Source organism: Semicossyphus pulcher, unplaced genomic scaffold, assembly GCF_022749685.1.
Source record: "Semicossyphus pulcher isolate SPU_LCO1_2020_fin unplaced genomic scaffold, fSemPul1.0.p SCAF_5, whole genome shotgun sequence".
Classification (NCBI taxonomy): Eukaryota; Metazoa; Chordata; class Actinopteri; order Labriformes; family Labridae; genus Semicossyphus; species Semicossyphus pulcher.
Window position 1 is genome coordinate 31,072,857 of NW_027211726.1, and position 27,052 is coordinate 31,099,908.

At 39.5% G+C, this 27,052-nt stretch overlaps 2 protein-coding genes across 5 annotated transcripts in view; both read left to right on the forward strand.

The window, feature by feature from the left end:
* Window positions 1–498: 498 nt before the first annotated feature.
* umad1 (UBAP1-MVB12-associated (UMA) domain containing 1) lies at window positions 499–14,888 on the forward strand. 3 transcript variants are annotated; one of them, XM_069681389.1, is made up of 4 exons: window positions 499–699; window positions 993–1,084; window positions 7,628–7,713; window positions 13,531–14,888. In XM_069681389.1, the coding sequence occupies exons 2-4, from the start codon at window positions 1,003–1,005 to the stop codon at window positions 13,804–13,806; spliced, it is 444 nt and encodes a 147-aa protein (XP_069537490.1). In that variant the 5' UTR covers window positions 499–699; window positions 993–1,002; the 3' UTR covers window positions 13,807–14,888. The 3 variants fall into 3 exon arrangements, with proteins under 3 accessions (XP_069537490.1, XP_069537491.1, XP_069537489.1); XM_069681390.1 differs by having other exon boundaries at window positions 1,031–1,084; XM_069681388.1 differs by having other exon boundaries at window positions 500–541.
* Window positions 14,889–17,408: 2,520 nt separating this feature from the next.
* glcci1a (glucocorticoid induced 1a) overlaps window positions 17,409–27,052 on the forward strand; it is a 29,160-nt gene continuing 19,516 nt past the window's right edge. For both annotated transcript variants that reach the window (XM_069681833.1, XM_069681834.1), the window contains exon 1: window positions 17,409–18,112. In XM_069681833.1, the coding sequence (XP_069537934.1) occupies window positions 17,761–18,112 (352 nt within the window). In that variant the 5' untranslated portion in view covers window positions 17,409–17,760. The remainder of the gene's footprint in view (window positions 18,113–27,052) is intronic.

The window sequence follows — 27,052 nt, forward strand, 5'->3', positions numbered from 1 at the left end:
TTCTCTGTAGTATTCACTGCATCGCTTATTTTTAAAAAAAGGTTTACGACCCCCTTTAGAATACAGAATTCCTGTATAATACTTTAATATTATTTAGGCTCCTTTTTTAACCCATAAATTCAACTTGTGCAAGACACGACAACTATTGGTGGTTTTTGTGGGGAAATTAGAAGGATGGTGCAAATTGTTCAAGTGTAAAGGCCCCTTAGCTTTACATACTTTTCTCTTTTATTTTGTTTTGTATAGTTTGACCTTAAATTTATAACTATGTATAAACTGTGCTCCATTTTTTTAAGACAGACTCACTGTTTATAATGCTTTACTTGCCATATTTTGCTGTACATATTTAAAACTTAGAGTGACTTTAAAAAAAATATTTGGAAATAGACTTCATTCATTATAGCTAACGAACGACACGACTAGTGGAACTCTAGTTGCCATTTATAGTTTCTACACGAACACGGATGAAAACGATATCAGTGACGTCAACATCATAACACGGACGATATTGGACGGAGAGCACACACAGACGATTAATGAGGTTATAGTCTGTGGTTTAGAATAGTTTAGTGAAACTAATTCTTAGTAGAGCCGAAAACTAACCGAACTAACTGAAGCTAACTAGCTCTCTTAGCTAGTAGGAAACCATGAACTGACTTCAGAGCTTTATTCTGAACTTCATGACAAGGCACGACGACAGTAAGACCGACATTTTCACTTTCAAGAGGATTACTTTCTGTTTTGACTGATATAAACAGCCATTAAATGCCAAACAAAGTCGTATTAAAAAGAGTAAATGCGATGTATGATGCACCGCCGTGTTTAATATTAAATGTTATTAATAGGAACATTTTCTTTATTGTCATGCCTCAGCAAGAGAAGCATTTCTGCCAGCAAACGCTTAAAATCTAAATGTAACTTCACTTTTCTAACACTCAACTTACTAACAGGTCATCATGAAGTTAGTCTAATGTTTAATTTCTTCTGTACAGGTCAATAATCATGTTCAATTTTCTTGGACTCCGTAAAGACTCGAAGAAGTCAACAACGGAGAAGGAAGTAGATGGAGGCTTTGTCATCATTGGTAAGAGACCCAACCTTGTATAAATAAAAAAGTGATAGTTTGGCATTTTGAAATGTTGAACAACCTGTATCTGTTTAATTTTCCACCAACAAGTAACAATTATTTTTGTAATAATAAAGGAGCAGTGGTAGAAGTAGGTAGAACAATTCTTTTAGCTCTAATAAAGCATAGAGGGGCTCCTTATGATCCAGAAATGATTGGATAATAAATATTTAATACCCATTATTGCATTTATGCAGGTAACTGTTAAAGTGACAGAATACTGATCAGAGTTTGGTGTGGTGTTCGCTTTATTTAAGCAGTTTCACTGTAGACAGAATGCTCTTGTACTGAACATAAGCAGGGCTGTATATTGGTCGGCTGAGTGGGGAAAACCATCACAACCATGCTGATGTTCAGTACAATAGCACGACCTTGAGCGTGATGTTGCTTTTATACCGTAGTAGGAAACAGCAGCAACAACACTTTATTGTTTTTGGTTGTTTAATCAATCATTTGCATCAACACAACGAGTTCTAAAAAATTACTGGAAATGGGCTGTTGTCCAGCAACACATAAAAATGATCCTGCACCCTTCTACTTTATGTATGTCTACACGTTTCAGCAGACCAGACACTTTTATATTACGTTCATTTATCTCTATCTTTCCAAACATCATGCAATCAGAGAAATAAGAGTTTGCTGACCGTTATGATTCTGAGGTACCAGCTTGATCAATTGAGACCTACACCATCTGCTGTAATGTTAATTGACGGTATTAAGAAAACCTGATGTGGAGTGGTACATTTTGGTAAAAGTAAAAGAAAATAAAAACAATCAGCCCCCCCATTCGTGCAGAAGGGTAAATAAAAACATGTAAACAGAGAGCTCAGAATCAACAGTAACTGAGGAAACTGAGGAAACGCTATCATGAATTCATAATGAGGAAACACTGGAGGTACGATAAAAATGTTAAGACTCAAATTAGCAGAATAAACTGGTGAACATGAATAAAACACTAAAAAATAAATAAATGATAATGCGGTAAAGTAAAACTAGAGTAAAGTAATAAAGCACTAAAATAAGATAACAACACACTAAACTAATATAAATGAATCACTACAACAGACTAAGATGCTACATAAATAAATACATTCTTCATTAGCCCCTTTCACACCTGCACTCCTGACATTTTCCTCCAAATTTCAGGACCGTATGCCCCCGACATTTTCTAGAGTTGACCTTTCACACATGTCCCTCACAGCAGGAGATTTTTCCTGTCGTACGAGGAGGTTGTGGGGGCAAGTATTTGGCGACTAATTCTATCATGTTTCTGTTTTTTATCTTTCAAAAACATTAAGAATAAAGCACCTTTTAAACAAATCAGTGGAATTAAAAGTGTTTTAAAAGTGATCGACAATTCAAGACTAATGCTCACCAAAACAACGGGAAAAGGTGTTTTGCAATAAATAAGTGCAAAAGATGGGTAGTTAAGATAATAAGAGATAAATAATCAAAGATTATACAGGCAATTAAAGTAACTATAAAAATACAATAATGAAATAGCACACAAAATACATTAAATACAGTAAAAACAGGAATACTTTAATAAAAATAAAGTAAGAATGATGAATAAAAAATGTCAATAAAACACAACTGAAGAAAATAAATAATAATGAAAATATATGAAAATAAGAGTAAGTAATGCAACCATGAAAGAAAACACTACATAACAGCCAGACCAAATAAATGTGTTTTAACTTTTTACTTTATGATTATAAATATCACGAGGAAAGAAAAGTTCGAGTAGAAAATAAAAAAAATGTTTTCTCTTTGATCAAATTTGATGTTATGACTAAATTATGTGGCTAAAATGTAACACCACAGCTCCTGAAGTAAAGTTTTGTTGTTTGTAAGGCTGTTATGTAATACTGTAGTTCTAATAACCTCACTGTTGTATATATTTAGTTTCATTATTTATAGATGCCCAGTAGTGATTGTATCCTCCCTCTTTAGTATTTCTAAGCCATCTGTTTTAACCTAAAATTACAACAATCTACATGGATCAAGGTTCATCCTAAATTAAACTTCATTTGACTTCATCTCCCAGATAAGAGCTGTATTTGTCTTTCTCGTGGGTTTAATCGGAGGAGCTGGTATAAAAGACACAGATGGTCAGGAGCTGCGTGTTATTTTTGGCAGAGGAGCACGAGTGTCAGAGCCAGGCGTTTCTTTTTCAGACCGAGGCGACCAACTGAGCTCACAGACGCTCACTGTAAACTCCCTGCTCACCATCTATCATCAAAGATGTCCTTATAATTAGCAACAAGCTGGTAAATAAACTCAAACAATGTTAATAATAACAAAGCGTCCTTAATATAGCCCGGTCAGGTTAGATCACCTGAGGTGTTAGTAGAGTTGCAGGAGACTTTAAAGAGCTGTTAGTGATGCATCTGTTATTAAATGAAGGGTAATATTTTTATATTACAATTCCACTTTTTTTGAGCCCTGGCACTATTTTTACTTATTCTATGACATAAGTAACTAATGGGTTCTAACAGTTTTGGAATTGCTGCAGTGGATTGCTTCAGCCAGCAGCTGCAATACAGGCGGTATTGGGTGCAACGTAATCCTTTTTGCAAATATGCCTGATCAAAGTGTGTCCACTAAACGTTCTTGTTTTTTCCTCTGACAGGCTCAGATTGTTATTCTAAGTGAATTACAACATTTCAGAAAGGATCCCAACAGAGATAGACCTTTTTGTTACATTTGTTACTGAGAATTAAAGGAGCAATTCTCCGCTGGAAAAAGCTGTCAGTCAAAGCTGCTGTTATCTGTAATCAGAAGAAGCAATAATTGTTGCCGTAGCTGTGGAGAAAGTTCAGCTCGTGGTTTCGCCCTACTTTCCTACAACACCCAGCATGCATTGTGGCCCTCCCTCTGAAAGGAACGGCCCAGCGATAGACGCTGGAGTGAAATACTACAGAATCCGAAATATACTACAAGAATATGCCAGAGGATCGTCGGATTATTGGAGGCGGGCGTCTTGAGGAAGTGTAGTTTAGCGAGCTCCCTGGCCTCCGCCACATGACGCGTTTTATGTAGTCTGGTGGAGGTTTTCCAGGGTCCATTGGATAGCATATAGCATCCTCCAAAAGCACAGAGGGAAACTGCATTTTTCTTTCTACCATAATGGCATTACCTCCCCATAATAGTCATGATAGGACTGAGGTTGAAAATCAGCGAACTGGCCCTTTAAAGTTGAGCTGAAACGGCCTTTCGAGAGTATCTAGCTTCCGTATCGTGACGTATTTCCGAGTAAAACAGGACGTGCAGGCGGGACATATCATTAGAGGGATTTGATTTGATCGTTGAGAAGTGGGCGTGGACAGACGTTCTCCACAGCGCAGTAGCTAGCTAACTGACCGAGCGTTCTTGGTGCCCTGCGGCTAAATGTTGCAGACTGATTGGTTGAAATTGTTTGGTGCTAACTTGAAATTTAGTTTTACCGGAAGAAAAAATGATCAGATTTTGATATAAGAATATGAAGAAATGGATTTTCTGTATTTTTTTTGGCCTATATTGTCAAATAGATGCACAATATTACCGGGGATGTGATCTAAAAGGATTAAAATGACATTTTTCATTTCACCTCGTCTTTAAGTTGCGGCTACAACAGCCGATTATGAGGCTGATGGCTGAAGCAAGCAACTGGAGCGACTTTTCGTTTGATAGGGCCCAGATTTGACTCAAGTAGCCTCTGGTAGACTCGGACAAAACAGAACAGATGTCCGAAGCTGAGCTGAAGGACGAGGTAACAGGTGCAGAGCTCTTCACTGTGTCAGGAAGGCTGACCACGCTGAGGCTGCAGAGAGTCCCAGCAGGTCGAGGCTGTCCCTCACGTCTGCCCTCTTTTCTGCGTGTGCTTGGCTGTAAAGGCAGAATCCACTGTCACTGTGTTGCAAACGAGCTGTTGACAAATATTTTAAGACAGACTTTTACCTTTAATGTTTAATTAAGAGCAGAGTTTGTGTTTGTTTGTTGTCCAGCACATTAAACTGGAGACAAAACAAAGATTTTTTTAGGGTTTATTTTAAGCGTTTGCTTTCTGATGACATGAATCATTGAAAACTGTTGTTCTTGTTATTCTTACACTAAAGACTTGAAGAAAGAGAAATGAGTACTTCCCTGTTTACTAAACATGGATGTAACATCAACCTTAAAGCTGTTAGTCAGCACTTTAACCTCACGCCTGTTTAAAACAGATGCAACAGATTGTGAGCTGATGGTGGATCAGATGATTGCAGATATGATTTGGGCCTCTGCGGAAGCTCTCCTCTTCCACCCGGGACGCTGCTGTGGAGACAGCGACAGTGACGTCAGTGTGAATGTTTTCATTCTATGGAGAGGAAGAGATGGATAACAGCTTTACCTTCTCATGTTCTCCTCCCATCGGTCTCTGTTCTCACTCAGTGTTTCACGAGGAAGCTCTAATTAATTGGCTCAGTGACAGCGGCCTGCTGCCAGAGTAAAACCTTAAAATAGGAAGAGAGAGCGACTAAAAATAAGTGACTGTCCAGCACATTTTATTTCTGTTTTCTGCTACATCTGCAGCTTATTATGTCAACACTGGTATGAACATGCTCATCAGTCAACAGCTGCAACTTTGCAAACATGTTTTGTGTGTATTGTGTGTTAATGGCAGCAGCTCGCAGCTCACCACAGCTGTGCCTGATCAGCAAACTGAGCCCAATATACAACAGCTCCAATTCAGAGGTATTAGCTGAGAATACTTAAAGGGGCTTTTTTAATCCTGGGCCGTAAGTTACATAATGAGTTTCTTATTTTAACCAGAAACAGCTGTTACATCACTCTCTTTAAAGCCAACAGACTCCATTAAGAAACTTAGTGATTTTACCTCACAGAGCACGGATAAGTAGAGCAGTAGATCAACAACTCCTGTGCTCCGTGAGGTAAGATGGAGTCTGGATGGAGAGATGTCACAGCTGCTTCCGATTAAAGAAAATCATCTTCCTGTGTAACAAAAAGGTCTGTCACTGTGGGGATCCTTTCTGTCATGTTGTCAGACGCTTAGTATAACAATCTGAGCCTGTCACAACAAGAACTTTAAGCGGACAGACTTTGATCCATCAAGGATTATGTTGCAGCCATTACAGCCTGTTTCACTGCTGCAGGCTGAAGAACTGTACTGGAGACATTCCAACTCTTTTTGTACCTATTAGACCCCAAAATATGTAAAACAGGGCCCAGGTTTAGAAAATTCAATCAATCTGCGGATTATCTTCTCAACTAAATGACTCGTTTGGTCTGTAAAATGTCACAAAAAATAGAGAAAAATACCCATAACACTGTCCTCAGGGGGCTAGGGGACGTCTTCAGATTACTTGTTTTGTCCAACTAACAACTGTAAATCCAAGAATATCAAAGCATTTGTAGATTCAAATCCTGTTAATCCACTTATTTCCCCTCCAGTTCCCACCATATCTGCACAATGTTTGAGGCTTTAAAGGGTCATACTAAGCCTGCAACTAGACATTCTTTAACCTCTTGTACTTCTTCTTAATTTTTTGTGAAAAAGAAATCAGAAAATATTAGAAATCACGGTTTCCTAGAGCCTGACTTGACATCTTAAGCGCCTGTGTCCACTAACAGCTTTTAATGTGCTGGCAGCTCGATTTCAGAGCGCTTCTCACCGGCGCTTACTGTTGCTAGGTTACAAAGGTCGTCTTTCGGCACTTCCACTTCCCTCGGTTGTGACCGTTAAGTCTGTCCTGACATTAGCAGCAGCTCTACGCCTGGAAATTGTACCCTTGAAAAAACGAAAGGATTAGCTTCTCCTCCGCCATTGTTGTTGAAAAACTTGATATCTGAAGACCCGCCCCTTCTTGATTTTGATTGGTCGGTAAGGGAGAAGTGACATTGATGAGCGTGGCTGTGTTGCAAAAGTTGTTTTCAACTGTGAGCACAGCGACAAAAAACAGCTGACGCAGAACATAGGCGCTGCCAGAGCAAAAAATGGCTGTTAGTGGACACAGGCCTTAAAGCAGCAAAATCCTCAAATTGAAGAATTGTGAGTCTGCAAATTATATTTGAATTAATCAATGAAAACAGTGATCAAAATAGCTGTTGATCCTTTTAAGTTGCAAGTACACACTTATTTGCTTGCAACGTTTTGGTACTCGACCTTCATCAGGTAAAAAGTGTGTTGACAGATTTTCTCCTCTCCTACGCACCTGTCCTATGAAACAGATGTGCAAGTTTTTCTCTGCATTAAATAATTTTAAGTTAAAGTTAACGGGCAGATTCAGTTTATTCATTGCTTCCCTGTTTTCCTAGCTTAGCACAATATTTGACATTTCTGACACTTTGCAAGCAGCAGCTGGAGACCTTTCATTTCAGTACGGTTTCATGATGAAGGTTTAATAACTGACAAACTGATCTGAACCTTTTTCTATTGATGTCTTTGTAATTTGTGTAAAATCATGTTCCTTGTGTCTTTGGTGAATAGTTAATAAGCGTCTGTCTGCCTTGTTTCCTGTGCAGGAGAGACGGTCGAGGAACAGAGGAGGAAGATGCAGACCATGAACATCGCACAGCCGTCAACAAACGTCATCGTGCAGCCCTCGAGGGTGAGTGTGTGATTCTGATACTGGAATCAGCATCTCAAAAATCAGCAGCATTTAGTTTTCATCGCAGGAATCAGTCTTGAGGTCTTGTTTTATTCATGCACAGAGTGATTCAGCCTTGACACCAGTATCTCTTCACATCCCAGCTGGTCTTGTCCTGAATGGATACAGAAAAATCTGCACTGCTGTGATGTTAACAGGTGCTCGGGGCTGAGTCAGTGCAGTGTGCCAAAATGTGCCGACACCTTTCACCACGCCGCCTTTAAACTGAGCTGAGCCTCCAGACATCTCTGCTGGACCACTGATGCAAATATAAGCATTAATACTAAAGTGTTAATTGCCTAGCTTTTTAATTAAGGCCATCTTTGCAGACAGTGGTATGTGTATGTGTTCCTGCGTGCACATATTGGATACATATGGCATCCTGGAGCTGCCACATGTCACACAGTCACGAGCCTCTTCCCCCAGTTTTAATCACATGGTGCAACAGGAAGTACTGAGACGCAGTGACAATTCAACCACACTCCTAATCCTACATGTGCAGAACACAGACAGAAAAACAAACACGTTAAACAGTGTTCTCAGCGTCTGAACACTGCTACACATGTTCTTTTGTTAAGTGAGGAGTCATTAGCATCAGAGCCAGAGGATTATTTGCATTTTGCAGACCAGGAAGTGGATCAGGAAACTGTGTGGGGACTGCAAGATCTGTCATTGGGTCTGTGTAGTTTCTGAACATTTTTGACAATGTTAGGGAAGTTTTGCAGAGACTCAGTAGTCTCTTACAAACACTGCAAACGTAGGAGGAAGTTATATAAAGTTTAAAGTGTTCGAATGTTTCCTCTCTTATTGATTTGTGATGAATATTAAACAAATGTGTCACTTTATTTCTTTGTTGTAAACAGGGACATATTCCCTTGTTCAAGGTCTTGATTGGATACTCATCAAGTCACTCATGAATCCTGCTGTTTATTTCTCTTACCCTTTGTTTTATTGCTCCTTAGTAGGGATGGGCATTTCCAGTAATCTTAATATTCGAGTAATTTAATTACCTTACGAACGAGTAATCGAGTACTTGCAAATTATATATTTAAAAAAAAAAAAAACACACATACGTCGGACACCGACCTGCCGGCCTGGAAATAGTCGGCTATATGCCTGTAAGAGAACATTAACTAACACTTCATTAATGTAAATAAATAGCCAGCAATGGAAAGCGAGTGCAATTTCAAATGCATTTATTGAACAACCTTAACCCTTCAATTAACGTTGTAACATTCTGTTGTCAAACGTCACAGCGTCAGCAGACTGTATGGACTTATGTTCCGTGTCGCTTCATGCGTAACTCACGTTTTTCACTCTTATAGCTGTTGTCCAGCGTGATGGTGACTCGTACTCCGGCTCAACAAACGGCATCAGCTCACCGAAGCCTTCTCCTTCCACAGCGATTAATGGGAGCATATCTCCAGTCCCCATGTTCGTTAGCAGGCTAATCTTCTCTGCTGTGTGATGCGAGACTGCCTGTTGTCTGTCTCCGCTGGCTTCTCCTTGTCCTTCGAACTAGTATTTCTATGATCTACAAGTTTAACAGCACATATCAGCACAGCACGGTATCATCGTCTTTTTTGTCAAAGTACTTCCAGACGTCACTTTTCCTGGTCACAGCTGACACGGTGCAGGTAACTGAATTAATCTACTTTAGCCGAAAACAATGCATGTGCAGGTCCTCATTCCTACTCCTTAGATTGTCCCATTTCCTGGGTCGGGGGGTTTTTCTCCGACTTCGGCGTGTTCATGAGCATTCGGACGCTACAAAGTAGAAATGTTGTATTTTACTACTACAAAGTAATCCACGTAACTCTGTGGACGGCAAGCAACACTTCCAATCTAATACGATATAGCAAATTACATGAGCGTAAAAAGGTGACATGCCATGATTTTGTGCACGATGTTTTCTAAGTTCATTAACTCCGGAACGTCGTTCTCCAATTATTCTGTGTTGTTCTGAAACCTACTGAAACCGTTTTAAGATTTTATTTGAAAGAAAATACACTGTAGGCCAATGTCCATCCATCCATCCATCCATTATCTATAACGCTTATCCTATTTAGGATCGCAGGGTGGCCGGACCAAGCTGTCATTGGGCGAGAGGCGGGGTTACACCTGGACTGATCACCAGTCAGTCACAGGGCTGACACACAGAGACAGACAACCTTTCACGCTCACACTCACACCTACGGGTAATTTAGAGTCATCAATGAACCTAACGAGCATGTCTTTGGACTGTGGGAGGAAGCCGGAGTACCCGGGGGAAACCCACACACGCACGGGGAGAACATGCAGACTCCACACAGAAAGGCCCACTACGTCTGTGCTGGGGTTCGAACCAGGAACCTTCTGGCTGTGAAGCGACAGCGCTAAGCAATGCTGAATAGACATAAAGGATTACATAAATGAGTGACAGAAACATCACGCTTCAGTGCCACGAGGGGTTTAAAGCTCCACAGACTAGCTTTGACTATTGTTGTTATGGGTTGCTTTGTCTTTCACATCAGTCATTGTCCAGCAAAGTGTTTTAAATTGCTTAAATGTTAATTTTACAGCTTTTGAGACAGAAAATAACCTCACTTGTGTTAGATGTGTTCTCTGAAAGATATGCGGTCAGTGTGATTCAAACTGATAAAATACATTTCATGTTTACATTCACTTTGTTTTTACAAGCAGCATCACAATCACTCCCAGGTGTAGCGTCTCTGTTTTGTTTCATAGATACTCCGTATTTAATAACACAACAGAGGTCCTGCTCCTCCTCCTGTCCCTCCACCCTCCCTGCTCTACAGTCCCAGAGGAAACCTCGGCCTCTTAATTGCAGAGGAATAACCGTTTCCTGCTACAACATCTTCTCTGCATTTACTGTCACATTTGCCTTTAATTATACGCTGAAGTACAAAAACAAAGTCTCAAATCTGCCTCTCTGGATTAATTTCATGTTCGGGCCTACAGTGTGACGGCAGTACATTCTACAAGAGGCTGACATGTTAAAAAAAGTGTTAATGTTAGAGCATCTTAATGAAATACACGTTTAACAAACTCATCAGGCAGGTCAGTTTAGTGAAAAGCAACATGTAGACGACATCCTTTCTCTCCAAAGGTTAAAAATAAGAACAAACCGTCACCTTCACTAAAGTCACGGCTGCATATTGTGTGTCTATGTTAAGCACACAGTAAACAGCTGTAGCATATCTGTCATATAATGGTGGAGACTACGCCTCTGCAGCTTCCTTCCTTAGGATGTTACAGAAGTGAAGGCTGGTGTCTGCGTCTTCAAGATACCCTTGCTGTGACTGAAACATCTGCAATAACTTAAACATTCAGTCTAGAGTCAATTAATTGGAGATTTAAGAAGTTAAAATTGAATCAGTTTGCATCATGTGTATCCAAGTTCTGTGTATTTATAAAGTTGTACTGGTTACAACCCAATGTCTACGAATACTGTAATATTGTAGTGCCTTTGTTAGGGCCGCACGATTATGACCAAAATGATAATCCAATTATTTTGATCCATATTGAGATTTATCGTCCTTTAAAATTTAAATAATCAGAGCAAAGCTTTCGGTTCCATTTTGTGCTGCATTCAATTTCATGTACAAATTTTGCATCAAACTCTTCCTGAATTTGGTGCATCATGGGTAATTTCAGTGTGTCTTTGGGAGTTGGGTGGATAGGGTGTCTCTGTGCAGCGTCTCTGTTCTGGATGTCTGACTTGACCCTGGAGGACGGGGAGCAGCTCGTTCTTCCTCTCAGCCTTCACACACTCATCATGCTGCACTTTGTGCTGTTTTTTCAGCACTCTGATTATTGTTTCGTCTTAACATCACTTAAACCTGAAACACCTCCAAACGAGTGATGACGAGCAGTTTTAGAGGAACGGTGTTTCAGTTTACAGAGTGACTCGCTCTCTTCCTGTTTTAGTGTAACACCAAGCAGCGTTCAAACCGCGGCTGAGCGTTAGCAACCTGCATGACAAGTATGACCAACAACACTTCAAAGACGTAATGAGAGAAATATACTTTGAGATCGTAATGAAAACAACACAGAGGCATTCACGAGGACAGCTACGTTTTCTCTTCCCATTTCAACTGTATTTCAGCTGTAACCACGACAACCACAGACTCACTCGGCTGAAAGTCACCACTTTACATGGTCACACATTGAACCGAAACACCGGTCTCTGTTGTTTACTCTGCCACTCTTACTGCTGCTGTAAGGTAGACACTCATGACATGACATGCCAGCTCCCCCAAAAGTGAAGCCCAAACCTCTCCATTGCCCCCTGGGGGGGCGGCTGTTAGTTTAGGGAGCGCTTGATTTGATAGGCAGCAGAGTTTTCTACAGGCGGAGCATTTTAAACGTCAATATCGACAACAAGTTATTTAATCGTGGGAAGCCAAAATCGTGATTAGGCTTAATATTTGATTAATTGTGCAGCCCTACTTTCTGTCTCATTTATGTGAGTGAGCTGCACTCACATAACTGACTATTTTACCACCACTGCTGAGAGCACTCAGACAAGACAAATGATCATTTATTTGGTCCTCTTCATTTCCTACCGATACAGAAGCAGCCGTTAGTTATTGGAAATATATATTTTTTTTAAACGAACACAATTCAGTTTAATCAACATGAATTATAATGTATGCGAAGTCAGCATCATGTTAGGGATAAAGCTAATGCACATTAAAACAGCCACTGAATGATATTTAATCTGTTTGATATTTAAAATATGATTAAAGTGAGGTTCAGCCATGAGCCTGTTCTGCCTGAGCCGCACCTTTGAATGATTTTCTGGTATTTTATTTTTAACTGCTTCCATATATGTTTTTGTCCCGCTGGATTGCTCCTAAATTAATATACATTTTAGCTTCTCTTCCAGCCGTGATTAAACAAATAGACCAGTTCAAACTCCAAACAAAGTTTCTTCCCACGCCGCTTCTCTCTCTTTGGCAGCTGCAGCCGTGTTACTTTATTTTTCTAAAAACATGCTCGTATTCGCTGAACGTCCGCATGAGGATTTCGAGCTCCACTGGTGTGACGTAGGAGGAGCTCTTTTTGTGTAATCGTGGTATCGGGGCTCCATTAATGCTGGCTTTTTATAGTCGGCGTGCACGCACTTAGCTCCGGCTGAACCTACTCAGAGTTGATTGAACTAACTCTGATCAGCTGTCCTGAAACCCAAATGCGACTCTAGCTCAGGGTAAGTCAAACCGCAGCCTGGGGTTACACTGAGGCTTTGTTGAACCACCTTTCTGTAACGGACCCCGGGTTGTACGTAGTTGGCAACTGAACCTGAGGAATGTATTATAGCAGACCCCATGGAGTGACCACGAAAGAAAAGAAAAGGAATATGCCCCAGATCTTTTATAGCGATCTACACAGAGTTTTACAGACTAATGGATAAAGCTGAAATCAAGAAAAAAAGAACTATCAGTATAAACACCGGATATATATGGAAAAAGAAATCAGAGGAGGATTGTTTTTCTTCTTAGCATTTCCCTTTTTACTTTCAATATGCAATAAAAATAAATCTTCTTCCTCTTTTTATTTAAACTTAATAGTGTTTCCTTCAGATTTGCTAGTTTTGTCTGTTGGTGCAAAATAGAAAAGGTGCAGTACTCTCTTTTTAGACAGCCAAACAAATGTTATCATGCTCATCCTAAAGCCCGTCCTGTGCTGCTCGTGTGGTTCAACAGGTGGAAGTATCTGTCTTTAAGTAAATTTTAAACACTGCCCTCTAAATTAAACCTCTCCTTTTCCTCACAGTCGTCCTGTACAGTTCCAGCTCAACCCATGTACACGAATCACCCTGCAGCTTCACCAGCCACAGCTCCAGTCGCCGGAACCTCAGCGGTGGAAGCTGCCTCAACTCTCCCGGACCTCCTCGGGGACGTCCCCTTCACTTTGGCTCCTCATGTTCTGGCCATGCAGGCCGGATTCCCCCTGATTCCTGATGTGCTGATGTCCCGGGACATAAACTACAACCTGGCTACTTTTCAGTACGACTTCACTTTAGAAAACTCTGTGCTGCATAATGCCTAGTCTGTTTGAATTTAAATACCAGGTATGCCAATAGGAGCTCACACTATGGGCAACTGATGGTTGGTTGCGTTAGAGGTTCCACAAGTAAATGTGTTTCTGTAGCAGTAAGAACAAGTTAAAGCTCACTGAAATTACATGAAACAAAAATAAGAAATTCTAGTTAGATTCTTCCATCCTCTGTCAGTGTAGAGGAAAGGAAATCAACTGACATACGATTAGAAAGGACACAAGAAAGCATTAAACTTTCACTTCGCTGTACAACTGATAGTTCTAAACTTCTGACTGTATAGATACTGGATGGCTTTGAAGTTTACTTGCTTCTTATTATGTTGCTCTTATTGTAAACACAGTTAGCTTCTGGCCAAGCTTTTAGATCTGTTGAGTATGATAACATTGAACCCATCAAGGCCTTTGCTGAGATCTGGGAATATTGCACCAAAAACGTTGCATAGGTACATTTTAAATCTCATCTGTCATTTCCCATAACTCTACCAGACATACTGATATAATATAATATACTGCATTCGACTACGGCAAGTGTGGAAGGTCAAAGTTGAACCAAGAAGTTGGTCATAGTAGATAAGAAGTGGATGTAATCCCTCGTGCCTTAAACCCCAATTCTTTTTAATAGCCAGCAGGGGGCGACATCAGAAGTCTGAGTCTATGAGAAAATGGTCCTATTTCTCACATGATTGATCACCACAGTAAACATTTTCCTAATGAGCTTTTGGTCTCAATCTCTAGTGTCAAGTCTTCAACGCAGCATGATGTTCATTTAGAGGCAAACAGAAGATAAAGCAGGGGCGGCTTAAGGGCGGGGCTTCCTGTGATTGAGAAGTTGCTGCAACGTAAACAGTCATCAAGGATAAAGGCTTAGCAATGTGCCCTCTCCTGCCAATTCTAGTCACATCTGGCTCCAACAAACCAAGATGGCGATGGAAATAATACCAAACTCAGGCATCACGTTGGCTTCTTATGTACAGTCTATTGTAGTCTATTGTTAAGACAACATGACTATTAAGTCCTTAGACACACTCAAGATACACTGAAGTACATTATGTTGTAACTGATCAATGGTTTTTTGTTTTGAGTTACTACTACCAGTTATGCTGTGTAAAGCCTCGGGCTTCGGTTGGCATCCTATTAAGTTCTCTCTTACTGTGCCAGTTTTCAGCATCTGTCTGTGTCATCCACTGTAAGTAAAGACACACTATGCAAAGAGAGTATCATGGACAGAGACAGTTGTAGACATTGCCTGTTTGGTGTCTACAGACTTGGTCTTAAAGGCCCGGTACAAGCAAGGTTTCAGGTCTCTATTTCCTCTTCCAACTTTTTTTTTTTGACGCCTCCATTTTGCCAGATCTCAGCAATGAACTTGTAAAGTACGATCCTTTTATTACAATTACATTTGTGTCCAAAAACTTAAATAAGACCCAGGTTGTAATTATCCTTGAACGATGCTGATACTTCACTGCAAAGGCTTCCAAAGTCCTTGCGTCCTGTATTTTAGATTATAGTTTCATTTCAAATAGTACAAAAGAAACACTTCTCCAGGTGTTTTGAGGATATATGGCGTGTAGATAATGAAGCAATAACTTTCCTCAAATCTGAGTACTTGAACAAGATATTGTCCTTTGAGCTGAGCCCAAGTTTTCAAAAGAATCATCGGATGAAAAGTTCTGATTTATGGAACTTTTTAACATCTAATTATGTACAAACTGCAACATGAGGGGATTGTTTGAAGTGGGAATGTACGTAAAACATTAAGTAAGTAATGGGACTATTTTTACACTACTACAGCTCTTATAAAATGAAAAAAATGAAAATGAAAATGAAAATGAAATGAAATATAATGCTATTAATGTGCAAAATATTTGTGGAAAAAAACACATCCTCCCACAATTTCTGTTTTTAATATTGTTTCCCCCGATCAGCTGACACCCGATTTAAACTTTCCTCCCTGAATGTGTCCTTCCTTTTGATCCAGCATATGTTTCTGCCCTGTCTGCATTAGTTTATAGTATTATTTATTCTGTCTGTGTTTTCCATTGGTCCGTCTGTGTGTTTATGGCACATATTTTTCATTCGATTGCAGTCAAATAATCATATAATGAGTTATGACTTTGCTTAGTAGAAGTTCCTGCAGTTTTAACATCTACAGAAACAGTTGAAATGATGTACTGTACTAAGCTGTGTGACCACCATGATGATTGCATGAGAGTACTACTTCTTTTAATTCATACTGAAGACTGTAGTGGTACTATGTGAAGTCACTCACATTTCTAAGTGATATGACTTCCCCTTACACTTTTTTTTTGCTAGAATCACACTGACATACTCGAAATTCTCAAAAATAAGAGACTGTATTTATGTTCCTCCATGGTTGAAAATGCTCTTGATATTCATGATGATGTGGTGAACCTTCCACAGCAGTAATTCCATCGGTTCAACAGAATCATGTCACCGCTTGTCTGCTCTGTTTTTCTCCTTTTACAGAAAAAAATGGTTTCATCCTGAAAAAAACTTCAGTTATTTCACATTAATAGTCTGCCAGTCTCTCCATTCCGGGTAGACTTTTATTGTGAAAAATGTGGTTAAAAAATAACTGAATACAACCTACATTTCTGTTCAAACTCAGAGCAGCAAAGTGATGATTATGACTTGTCTCCATGTGGTATACTGATGGAATTAGTGCATGTTGAATGTACATAACCTATTATTATAGGGGATTTGGCTTCAGCATTCTTTCAACTGTAGCTCTTAGAGTCGTGACTTTACCTTGGAATTTACCACACGCTGTATTTATACCTTTGATTGTTTGCACCTGATCAAATTTGTGGTGGTCTCTTCAAACCTCCTGTGCCTTAAACTTAATGTCAATATACCTTTCAGTTTGTATTATAGAGGAAAATACTTTGCCACTCGTTGTCTCCTACTTAAATCTTCTCTAAAACCCTCCTTATTTCTTCCTTTAAACTATGTACTGTATCTGTTGATGCTGGTAATGTGTTCAGTTGGTTGTGGCTGTGGACTGCAGATTATGTTGCAAATATATTGGAAGAATATTTAACTTGTGACTGTCTCTGCATATGATTAAAGTGTTTTCTCATTGGTTACGATCACATTTAATCATTCTGGGATTATTTGTCTAAGACCAACCTACAATTTACAAAACACTCACTTCACCCTTTTAATATTTCCATAAAGTTGCATTTTTTATAATGAATAAGGAACAGAAAGTTTTTTCTGGTAACATTGATAAAATAGAATTTACTTAGTGCCCAGCCAACACATTGTAAAGTATTAATCTCAGTGAAAATACAAAACTTTAACGTTATTATTCAAGAAATAAGGTTCTTACACAAGTTATGTTATGTTATATCCTCTTTAAATGCACATAATAATAGACCCTGAAATCACTTTAGGTCAACCTGCTGCTCATTTACATTGGTCAGACCTGCCACAAAACCAATGATCAAACCATTGACAGGGCCAGGAAGTGGTCCAGGACCAATCAGAGAGCAGTCGTAGTGATTTGGTCCCACCCATCGCCCGACCTCCCCTGTCTGTAGTTTTTGCGTGACAACTGTTGTCTTGAAACTTGTGGCAGGGGACTCAGGAGTTGCAAGAAAGTCGGACTGACCGATTTGGGTGATAAGAAACGGGTTAATGGCGAATTTTGAGCAGAAAGTTGAGTGACTGTACGGCGTGTTGCTTAAACGGGAGAAAGAAAGTGCAGAAGTTGTTGGGTTAGTTCTCGTCGCCAGATGAAATGTAAAGTGAAAACAGTTTGGGACTGGACGAGGTGAAATAACTTCAGAAACTTTATCAAATGGATTGCGTGCAGGACGTGTGTAGAAAGGCAACCCGTAAAGTAATGTAGTGAGCTTTTAACAGGACATTGCACTTTTACCACTCATATTGTTACATAAACAACTTTATCACCTGCACGTTATGTCAGCAACAACAGCAGAAGCCAGCTCAACCCAGCAGCGGGTCACACACAGCGGCTCCCCGCCAGCCTCCTCCTGCAGCAGCAACAACACCACCGCGGTCCGGTTACATCCCATCCGCGCCACGGTGCCGTACCAGCTTTTGCGTGGAAATCAGCACAGCCCAACCCGCTCCGTTTCCTCCTCCTTCTCAGTAGCCGGGAGCAACTCAGGACCGACGACGTCCCGTTGCTCCAGTCCCGCCAACCCGGGTGGAAGCGGCTCGGACGGCAGGCTGGTCCCCAGGCAGAGGCTTTCACCGCCGGACAGCAGGAGCTCACCTGAACGCTCTCCCCTGTCGCCTGTCTCCAAAGGTAATATTGTCCTTTTAAAATAATTGCAGTTCCTCTTTAATGCACCCATCATCGTGCAGATAGCTTGGTGCTAACTTATGCTATGGAGCGAACGTCACTCAAAACTAGCTTACAAAATTTGACAATTTAATTGTTTTAGCGATGAATGCACACAATACATGCAATTAAATATGACAACCAAGGATTTCCCCGAATAAATATACGCTACCATTATATTCGGCGTAGGTATAATCCACTATCCAACAGTAAATTTAAATAAAATCTCAAATTCTATCATTTTTACCACCATTCGCCATCAGGCGCCACGTTGTTATGATGATAGAAGCTAATGGAAATAAAAGGCAAAGCAGCTTAAAATATGGCATTTCAATTCAAACGAGAGCAATTCTTTTAATTAAAGTTACGCCGATTCGTCAAGCGGACTGTCATTATTTAGAAAAGGCTACGAGTTTTTTCAAAGCTTATTAAACTTTCCCAAAAAGCCAGACTACCTTAAATGGCCGAGTTTTTCATAGCAAGATTGAATGGAGCGAGCCGTTCTCTGTAACTACGATGGAACTAGCTACCCATTTCGTTGCGAGATGCTAGGCTAAGATGGCTAGCGTGCTAATTGGGTCATAATACATTAGGGAGCTGATGCTTGACGCTAAAAACATGAAGAAGATGCAAATAATCGCTGTGTTTCCACAATATGTCACGCAACCGTGCTCCACTTTGTAACATATTAACGGTTTATTTTTAGCAACAACACATCTTAGGCTATTTTTGGTGTTTTATTCCTGTATGTTAACGTTACAATGGTGATTTAAATGGAATAATGTGATATTGGCTCATGCAGCAGTAAATACAGTACATTGGTGTTACCCTCGCTTTGATGAGGTAAATATGTCAGGACATGGATGCCTGTGTAGTGATGATGCAGCTACTCTGTCGAGGATAAACAGGCTCACTGAGCTACATGAAACGGATGATTAGCCAGATTTTCAGAATATGAAATGAACACTGAAATCTCATTGTTAATTTGTGACATTGAGGTTGTTTACCGTCATTGAAACGGAAAAAATATGTCGTCAGCTGGTAGCTCTATGGCTTCTATGGCAACATTGGGGCCTAGCAGTCAGTGAGACATAAACAGAGCCCTCTGGGCAAGCAGGCCAGCCTCTGCTATTACATGCATGCATATAAAAATACTATTTGGAAAGCATGTACAAACCAGAACATATATGTCTACAAACAGGAATCTATTTTTCTTGCAAATACACTTCATTATGTATGGTGTTTGTGCAATCCTGCCAGCATTCAGCATGTGTCATGGTTACTTCATGTTTATTGCATATTTTGATGAAGATCTGTTCTGGATTAAGATGTTACAGGCCATTAGTTGCACTTGTCTTTGAGTATTTACACTCTTGGATATCATGACTGCTAACAGTGGTGTGTCCAGCACATTTTGATGAGGGTGGCACTGAGTATGGACCCTTGCCAACAACCATAAAGATGACCTTTGCCAAACAATGAATGTGAACCAGATGGAAGGTGATAGATAGATAGATAGATAGATAGATAGATCTAGTAAGGGCCTGAGTCACAAGTTTCTTCACACAATGTTCTGCAATGGATTTATGACAAAATCATCGGACCATTTCATACACTTGGTTACATTTATATCAAGTGACATAAAATGTTTTATTACTGAACTCTTCCAGACATTTAAATAAAAAACAATCCATTCTTTTTAATAATTATGTTCTTCGCTATAAGTGCAAAGCTTAAACTAGCATAAGGGCCAGGTGCTGTAAACACTGAGAGTATTGTAAAGACATTGCAGTCGATACAAATTTTAAAGCTGCAGTAATCAATATTACATTAACATCAAATAAATCAAGCTCATATGTGTAAAATGTCCACTGTAGAGATGAACCCACAGAGAACTATCACAGATTTTTAAATCCCTGTCAAATCTTCGGGTGTTTCAGCATTTTTTGGGTCATTGTTTGGGTTTTATTGCCCAAAAATTACACTATCATCAACTTTCTTTCCAGCTGCAGCTAGCAGCAGATTTTAGCCAAAAAGAGGGACTCTGTAGAAGCCACTGCGCGCTACCTGCTCAGCAACAAACAGCAGGAACAATGCTAGCAACTTAATGGTGAACAGTGGAGCATTTAGCAGCTAAACAGCCAGATATTTTCCTCAGGAGGGAGAGGAGAACAAAACAGAGTTAAACTGACAACGTCGAAGATTTCAGGGTTTCATTCTCTTGGGAGCCACCTGATGGTGATATACGGTAATTGCGGGGGCACACTTCCCAATTAAACCAGACGTCCACGGTTGGCTCCCTTTGTTAGACTGTTTGCTTCATCTGAGCGTTGAGTTTGTTTCTGTTTCTTTGGATTTTCACTTCTTGTTGAAGTTGTATCTGTAGTCATCCATCTTCTCTTTGTTTGTTCAGCCATAGTAGATTACTGTTTACTCGCAACACTTGCAGAGAGCGGAAAAGCAGCCGCTTAGCTCCGCCTACCCTCTCTGGCAGACCAACCACTGCTGGCTGATCTTGTCACTAACTGGGCGCCGCTTGTGTTTTTTTTCCACGAAAGTCGCCACAGACACCCAGTCCGTTATAACACTATATACTGCAAATGCAAAGGCTTTCATCAGTGGACCATAGGCTCAGTCACCATTGTGTTACCTCATTCAGTGATAGAGACTTACAGACATTTATTTACATGAAAATCTTTGAGATTTTTACTTCAATGCAGCTTTAAAGTCTTGGATCAAAAACACTTATAGCCAAGTTAAACTCCACCAATAGACATAGAATCGTTTCAGACTAAACAGGAAAATACACATGGGATTTATGTCTACTGTAAGTGTTGTGACATACAGTGAATATTGATGTAAGGCTCTAAGGCTGTGACATCAACTTAATGAGTGTTTGAAATTTTACATTCCAGCCAAAAGCAATACCAACCGGTCTTGATTTTACCAACTGAGAATCCTTCAGTTAGAGAGGAACTGATCAATTTAATTGATGATGATGTGATTTTGTAGTGTTTGTTGGTTTTGTAGAGAAATACAAACTCAAGTTTTTGTCCATTTAAAACCAACAACAGAAAAAGTGCTGATAGAAAAAAGACATCAAGAACACAAGTCCACGTTCAGAGTGTTTTCCTAAATTTAAAAACACATGCTTTCTGTTTTCATGATTTAAAATGAAATGGGCCATTATTGTTACACAGCTTTTATCTGTGTTCTTTTATCGGGGACTTGAGGTTCAAATGTATCTTGTTTTTTTTGTCTTACTTCTGAACATGGGTAGAAGTAGAGCTGAAGTGATTTCATTTCTGGGTTTGGGGGCATTTGGATAAAAAATGACGTCAACTTGGCCTCTGATAATTTTCACAATTTCCCTCACATTTTACAAACTATACATTCAATCCATGAATCCATACAGGGCTTTATGACTAATTCAAGTTCTGTACATGAGAAATGAGATGCAAAATGTGTCAAATTGTCCTTTAAGTAGAGCTTTGTGAATAATGTATGAGCTCCTGGTGAGAGTTTCTCTGCGGTTCGAGGTGGTCACATGACTCAAAGTCATGCTGGGTGACCTTGTTTGAACACAAAGGTTTTCAGCATCAACTGAACGTAGGAATAAACTCACAGACAGACACACACTCATCGACAGCGACAGAAAACAAGTATTAACAAAGGAAGTCCAAAGCTGTCATAATTAGTGGATGATCTGATACCATTTCTTCCCCCCGACACACATTTAGATACCTAGATTTGTTTTTTGTTTTTTTTAGATGACCTGTCAACATTTTCAGCAACTTTCAGTCTATAGCCAATTGAGTACTGGCTTTCTACTTTTTTCCCAGAAGTGTGCCTTTTGTTGTTTTCACCTTTTGACCTAGATTTGGGTATTGGGTATATATTATCAAATACCAGTCGATAAAAATAATACATATACAATTGGAGGAAGACCCTGATTTGCGGGCTTTGAGTAACATTACACTCTCTGCTGGCACTGCAATATTGCTTTTTGGGATGGGCACACGGAAATGTACCTGTCACCTGATTTCTTTGGGCTAAAAATTATGCTATCAATTTGGTGCATTTATTAGCATACTCCCTGATACTGCATTTAGACCAGTGGTTCTCAACTGGTCTCGCCTCAGGACCCACCACCACCTTCTTAATGACAAATCACTACCCACATTTCTGAACATTTTGAACCACTCAAATCTATTTAACACAAAATGGTGCAGTTTGGACCTGAGATGGAACGAAACATCACAGTATGTCAACAAAACTCTATTTGTATAATGGTCAACCAAAATGACCAGCAGGTAGCAGGGCGAGGAAAATATTCCCTCTACGATTCATTCAATTAGCAATTACTAAAGAGCTCATCAAGAGTGTAAATGTAACTCTAGCTGGGATTATCCAATCAGTGGATACATGGAGTGTGAATGAACTACACTTCTACTGAACGCAAGTCATAGGAAACCCATGTCCTTCAAAATAAAAGCACAGCATAGACTTTTTGCCACAACTTTTTTTTTCAAACACACTTCTGGGACCCACTGAAAACAGCTCTGTGACCCCCTTCTGGTCCCGACCCACCAGTTGACAACCATGGATTTAGACAGTATTGGAGGTTCAGAGCTCTAAATAATAAGAGCCTCCAAGACCTTTTGATATCATTCAAAGTTTCTAAAAGTAACATTAGACTCTTTATGACTGCTGTGGAGCCTCTGTGGAGCCTCCACACACAGAATGTTTTTTGTTTTTGCGTATTTAAAGTTTCATTGCGGTTCACAATTTTAATATAAAGCAGCCATTTGCTTCAATACATTAATAACAATACGGCTGTGTATCAGCAAGAACCTGGCGATACGATGCTTATCATGACACAGGGGTTATGGTTCAATATATTGCGATACTGTAAGCATTGCCATATATTGCAGTGTCATAAAGAGCACAACATCACATGCAAAGACTATGGTTTTAATGAATACGCATTTCATTGGCAAGCGAACCCTCAGTAGTGTTTGCTATTGTCCAGCTGAGTTTGTCTGTGGTTTTGTGTACAGAACAGTGTTTGTGTAATTGCAGTGATTTCTATGGATCCGTGCTCTGACCACTGTCAGAGGTCAGACTCAGGACTTTGTTCTTGTTCTTGTTTAGTTTTGACCCCAGTATGACCTGTGACCACAAATGCTACTGCAGGGTTATGACAATAACTACATGTCATGATGATAGAGAGTCAAAACTAAGCAGCAGATTACCGTGTTCCAACTTTAGTCCTTGCACAATATCTTTCAAAATCCTCAAGGTATTTGCTTCTTCAGCGTGTTGCAACCAGCAATTTGATAGATTAGACCGTTTCCTATAAAGCTGGAGATAAGTTTGCCCAAGCATCCAAACATGAACTTCTTGTTTAAAGTTCAGTAATTGATTTTTTTATTTTTACCTTTTAAACACAACTTACTTGAAAAGTTGTTGAAATGGGCTTAGAAATCTCATGAAACAGACGCCCCGTTTAACTTCAGATTTTGCTCCAATATCAACCAAATGTACTCAAAATCTTTTTCTTTTTTCGTATCTACATTTATTTAGTGATGTTGTCTGTTTATACATAATTACATTGCGGGAACTGCTACCTCTCAATGCAACATGACATTTCAAAGTCACTTAAAATGCAAATAAATGAAAGCTGCCTCAGGTCATATATGATTGATTTTAAAGATGGACATGATGCCTAAGTTTGTAAGCATTCACGTCGTCAGGCATCTCAAGACGGTTGTATGATGGCAGAGTTGTTCATTTAAGTAATACAAAATATTGTGCATTGACAATTAATTCTGTTCCCCTGTCGTAAGTAGGACCTGGATGTTGAGTTTCTAAGTCAGAAACTAGGACTTACATAATCTTGTTATAGCACAAGTGCAGCTTACAGCTAATCCCTCTCCAACGCAAAAAATCACCAAGCTAACATGGTGGCCATTTTCTTGTAATGTCATGCTGAGGGTTTGAAACTCATTGTTCAGATGTAGTACTGCTGTGTTTCAAGTTACAAGTTGTGCTAACATAGGGGACTTTACAAACTGTTAAAGTCAAGCAACTGAAGAGACCATGGATAGCTGACACCCAATTGGGCCATATTTCAAGGTAAAGGTAATGACCCATTGGCTACTGTAAGACAACAGCTTATGTTAGCATTCAACCACTTCCTAGCCAACTTTAGTATTTGATCTTATGTAAGGGTGTGCTGTAACGCCATAGCCTTATACATGATACCCTATTGTATCTTGTAACACAATCAACAGTAATGTTAGCGAGGAAGTGGCTTTATTTTGAAATATCTTTACCATTCATTGCCTTTCAGTTGCTTATCAATCAGTAAGTCAAATGATATTGGTTTGTCAGATTCCTTACCATTATACGATTTGCTAACTGGAACACAAACAGCATTGTCCTTTTGATAACAACACTTGCGCTTCCTGTTCGAACATGACATCAGAGGAAAATGGCCGCCGCTTGAAAATAGTGCATTTACCTCCTAATTACAACGAAGCACGATAGAAACTGAGGTGTCAAGTTATGTCTATCCCAATAAGTAAAAAGAGAACTTTCTGCTTTCACAGTTTTGGTACATTTTTGGCAGGAGGCTCACAATGTTTATACATTCATATGGCATTAACATTTTACGACAGAAAACTTTGGGACAGGCTTAGAGGCAGAATAATTCAAACCATATGTATACAGATTTTTTTATTCAGGTCTCAAACATGTGTAGTAGAATGCAAATTGCTGGTGGTTGAGTCGTTCCGCCTTCTTAGAATAACACCATATGGTGTAGCAAGCCAAGACGTGCAGTGAAGATGCCAAAACCACTACAGAAGGCAATAAGATTGGCAAAAACATATAGTTTAATGGGCGAATGGGGAGATGTTTAATTCATATTTCACATAACCTACTTTCCAGCCACCACTGTCAAGTATTGCAAGTGTCTATGGCCTGTGCATAACAAGGCAATTTCTTAGGTATGTGAGAAATGGTTTAAATTTCTGATGAAACATCTTGCAGAGGAAAAAACTCAGAGCTGGAGAGTCTGTTTTTCTTCAGTGGTGTGATGTGTGAGCTGCACACTGTAGCTCTGATTGCACACAGAGGTCGTGTTAGCCCACATCAAATGACAGGAAGTAATACGCCTGTTTCAGTTAGAGCCATGTACCTGAGCCAGCAGGATCACAAGTGTTTATGAAGTCTTTAGAACAATTTGATATGTAGCAGAATAAGTCATCAGGTGTCCATATGTGGTTTCTACTGTAGACCTTGTTCAACAATAGTGAAACCAGTAGTGCATTTTAATAACGTTTTATTGTGCATCTCAAAGTCTAACAATAAAGTCGTGGCTGGTTTAAATGGAAGCAGAATGACCCAAATGTCCATACAGTTCACACATTTCTGCCTGGTACTGTACACCCCTGTTTTTGCACATTAGGTACGACTTCTATTGTGCCTCTTTCGTCTGCAGCATAACTCACTAATGCTTTCCACCTTACATTTATATCCATTAGAATTCCAAATGTACAGAATGGCACTCAAAATGTCCTGCTACATTAAGGTTCTATGTTAAAAGCTTTCCTGATTACATAACGTCTTTTGGACCATGGTGAACATGTAAGTCCTTTCTAGATGCAAATTAGGCTATGTTTAACAACCACAGCTGCTAGGATTTAGACCATGATATAGCACAGTAATGTTTCTAATGAATGACAAATCTAATGTCCTGGAAAAACATTGTTTTCAGGCATATCAAATAGGCCTGTCAGGATTATGCACTTATCGTATGGTGTAACGATGAAGCTTAGATAATATTCTCTGACCTCATTATTGCCTGGAATGTTTTATTGTGTGTTTGTCCCTAACATTTTATTACAACAGAATAAACAGGGGGTTTACCCCACTATTATAAAGCTAAAAAAAGAACAGAAAAAACATTATTTAACTCCTGTGAACCAGGTGAAAAGAAGTTAACATGTAAAGGCAGCCTAATAGGTGTCTTTCATTTTGGTTAAAAGCTGAGTAATGGAGGACCAATGGAGGGGAACTGTTAGAAACATGTTTAAAAACAATGACAGAAAAAATACTGGCCATTAACTAGTCTGATGACCTTAAAAGGAGAATAATATCATTTATGCAAATAATTTCTGGGACAATATATCCTCCAGCAAAAGTAGTACTTGTGACAGCACTAATATTTAACAAAGTGTTGAGGTATCCCGCAAGGTTCTATTTTGGGTCCTCTTTTATTCACACTATAAATACCATTATCGCTGTAAAAGTCACATCAGGTCTATCTAATCATTCAATTGTATTCTATATTTATTTTCTTGTACACGTGTCTCTGTAAAAATAGATCCTATTCTCAGTGAGACAAGCTGTTTAGCTAACCAATATCTTAGTAAATGTGTACTTGACCTTATACGACTGTGCCCTAACCACAAATGTGTACCTACAGCCTGTGTAATTAGGGATGATTTACAGCTCGGTTACAAGGTGAAAGGGATTAACTGCTTGCCAGCAGTACTATGAGTCCAGAGGACTAGGATGCCAGAGCTTCGTTAAAGATTCAAATTCATAAACTTTCATTAATAAAGAAGCAAAACAACCTATTACAAGATGAACTTATGGTTCTCTGTGCTTGATGGTCTTAGAAAAAAGAAGAGCTACAGTTGCAGAAACAAAACTGTGTGAGGAAGAGGGATATTCTTTCTGTGCTATAACTCTTTGGTACCTTGATGAGCTTCTTAACATACTTGGAGGGTCACGGCCAAGTCTAATTTAGTCTCTGGAGTGTACCTGTAATCCTGTGGATTTATAGTAAGTGACCTGGCCCCCTACCTGCTTTAATAGGATTCTCTATTGTTG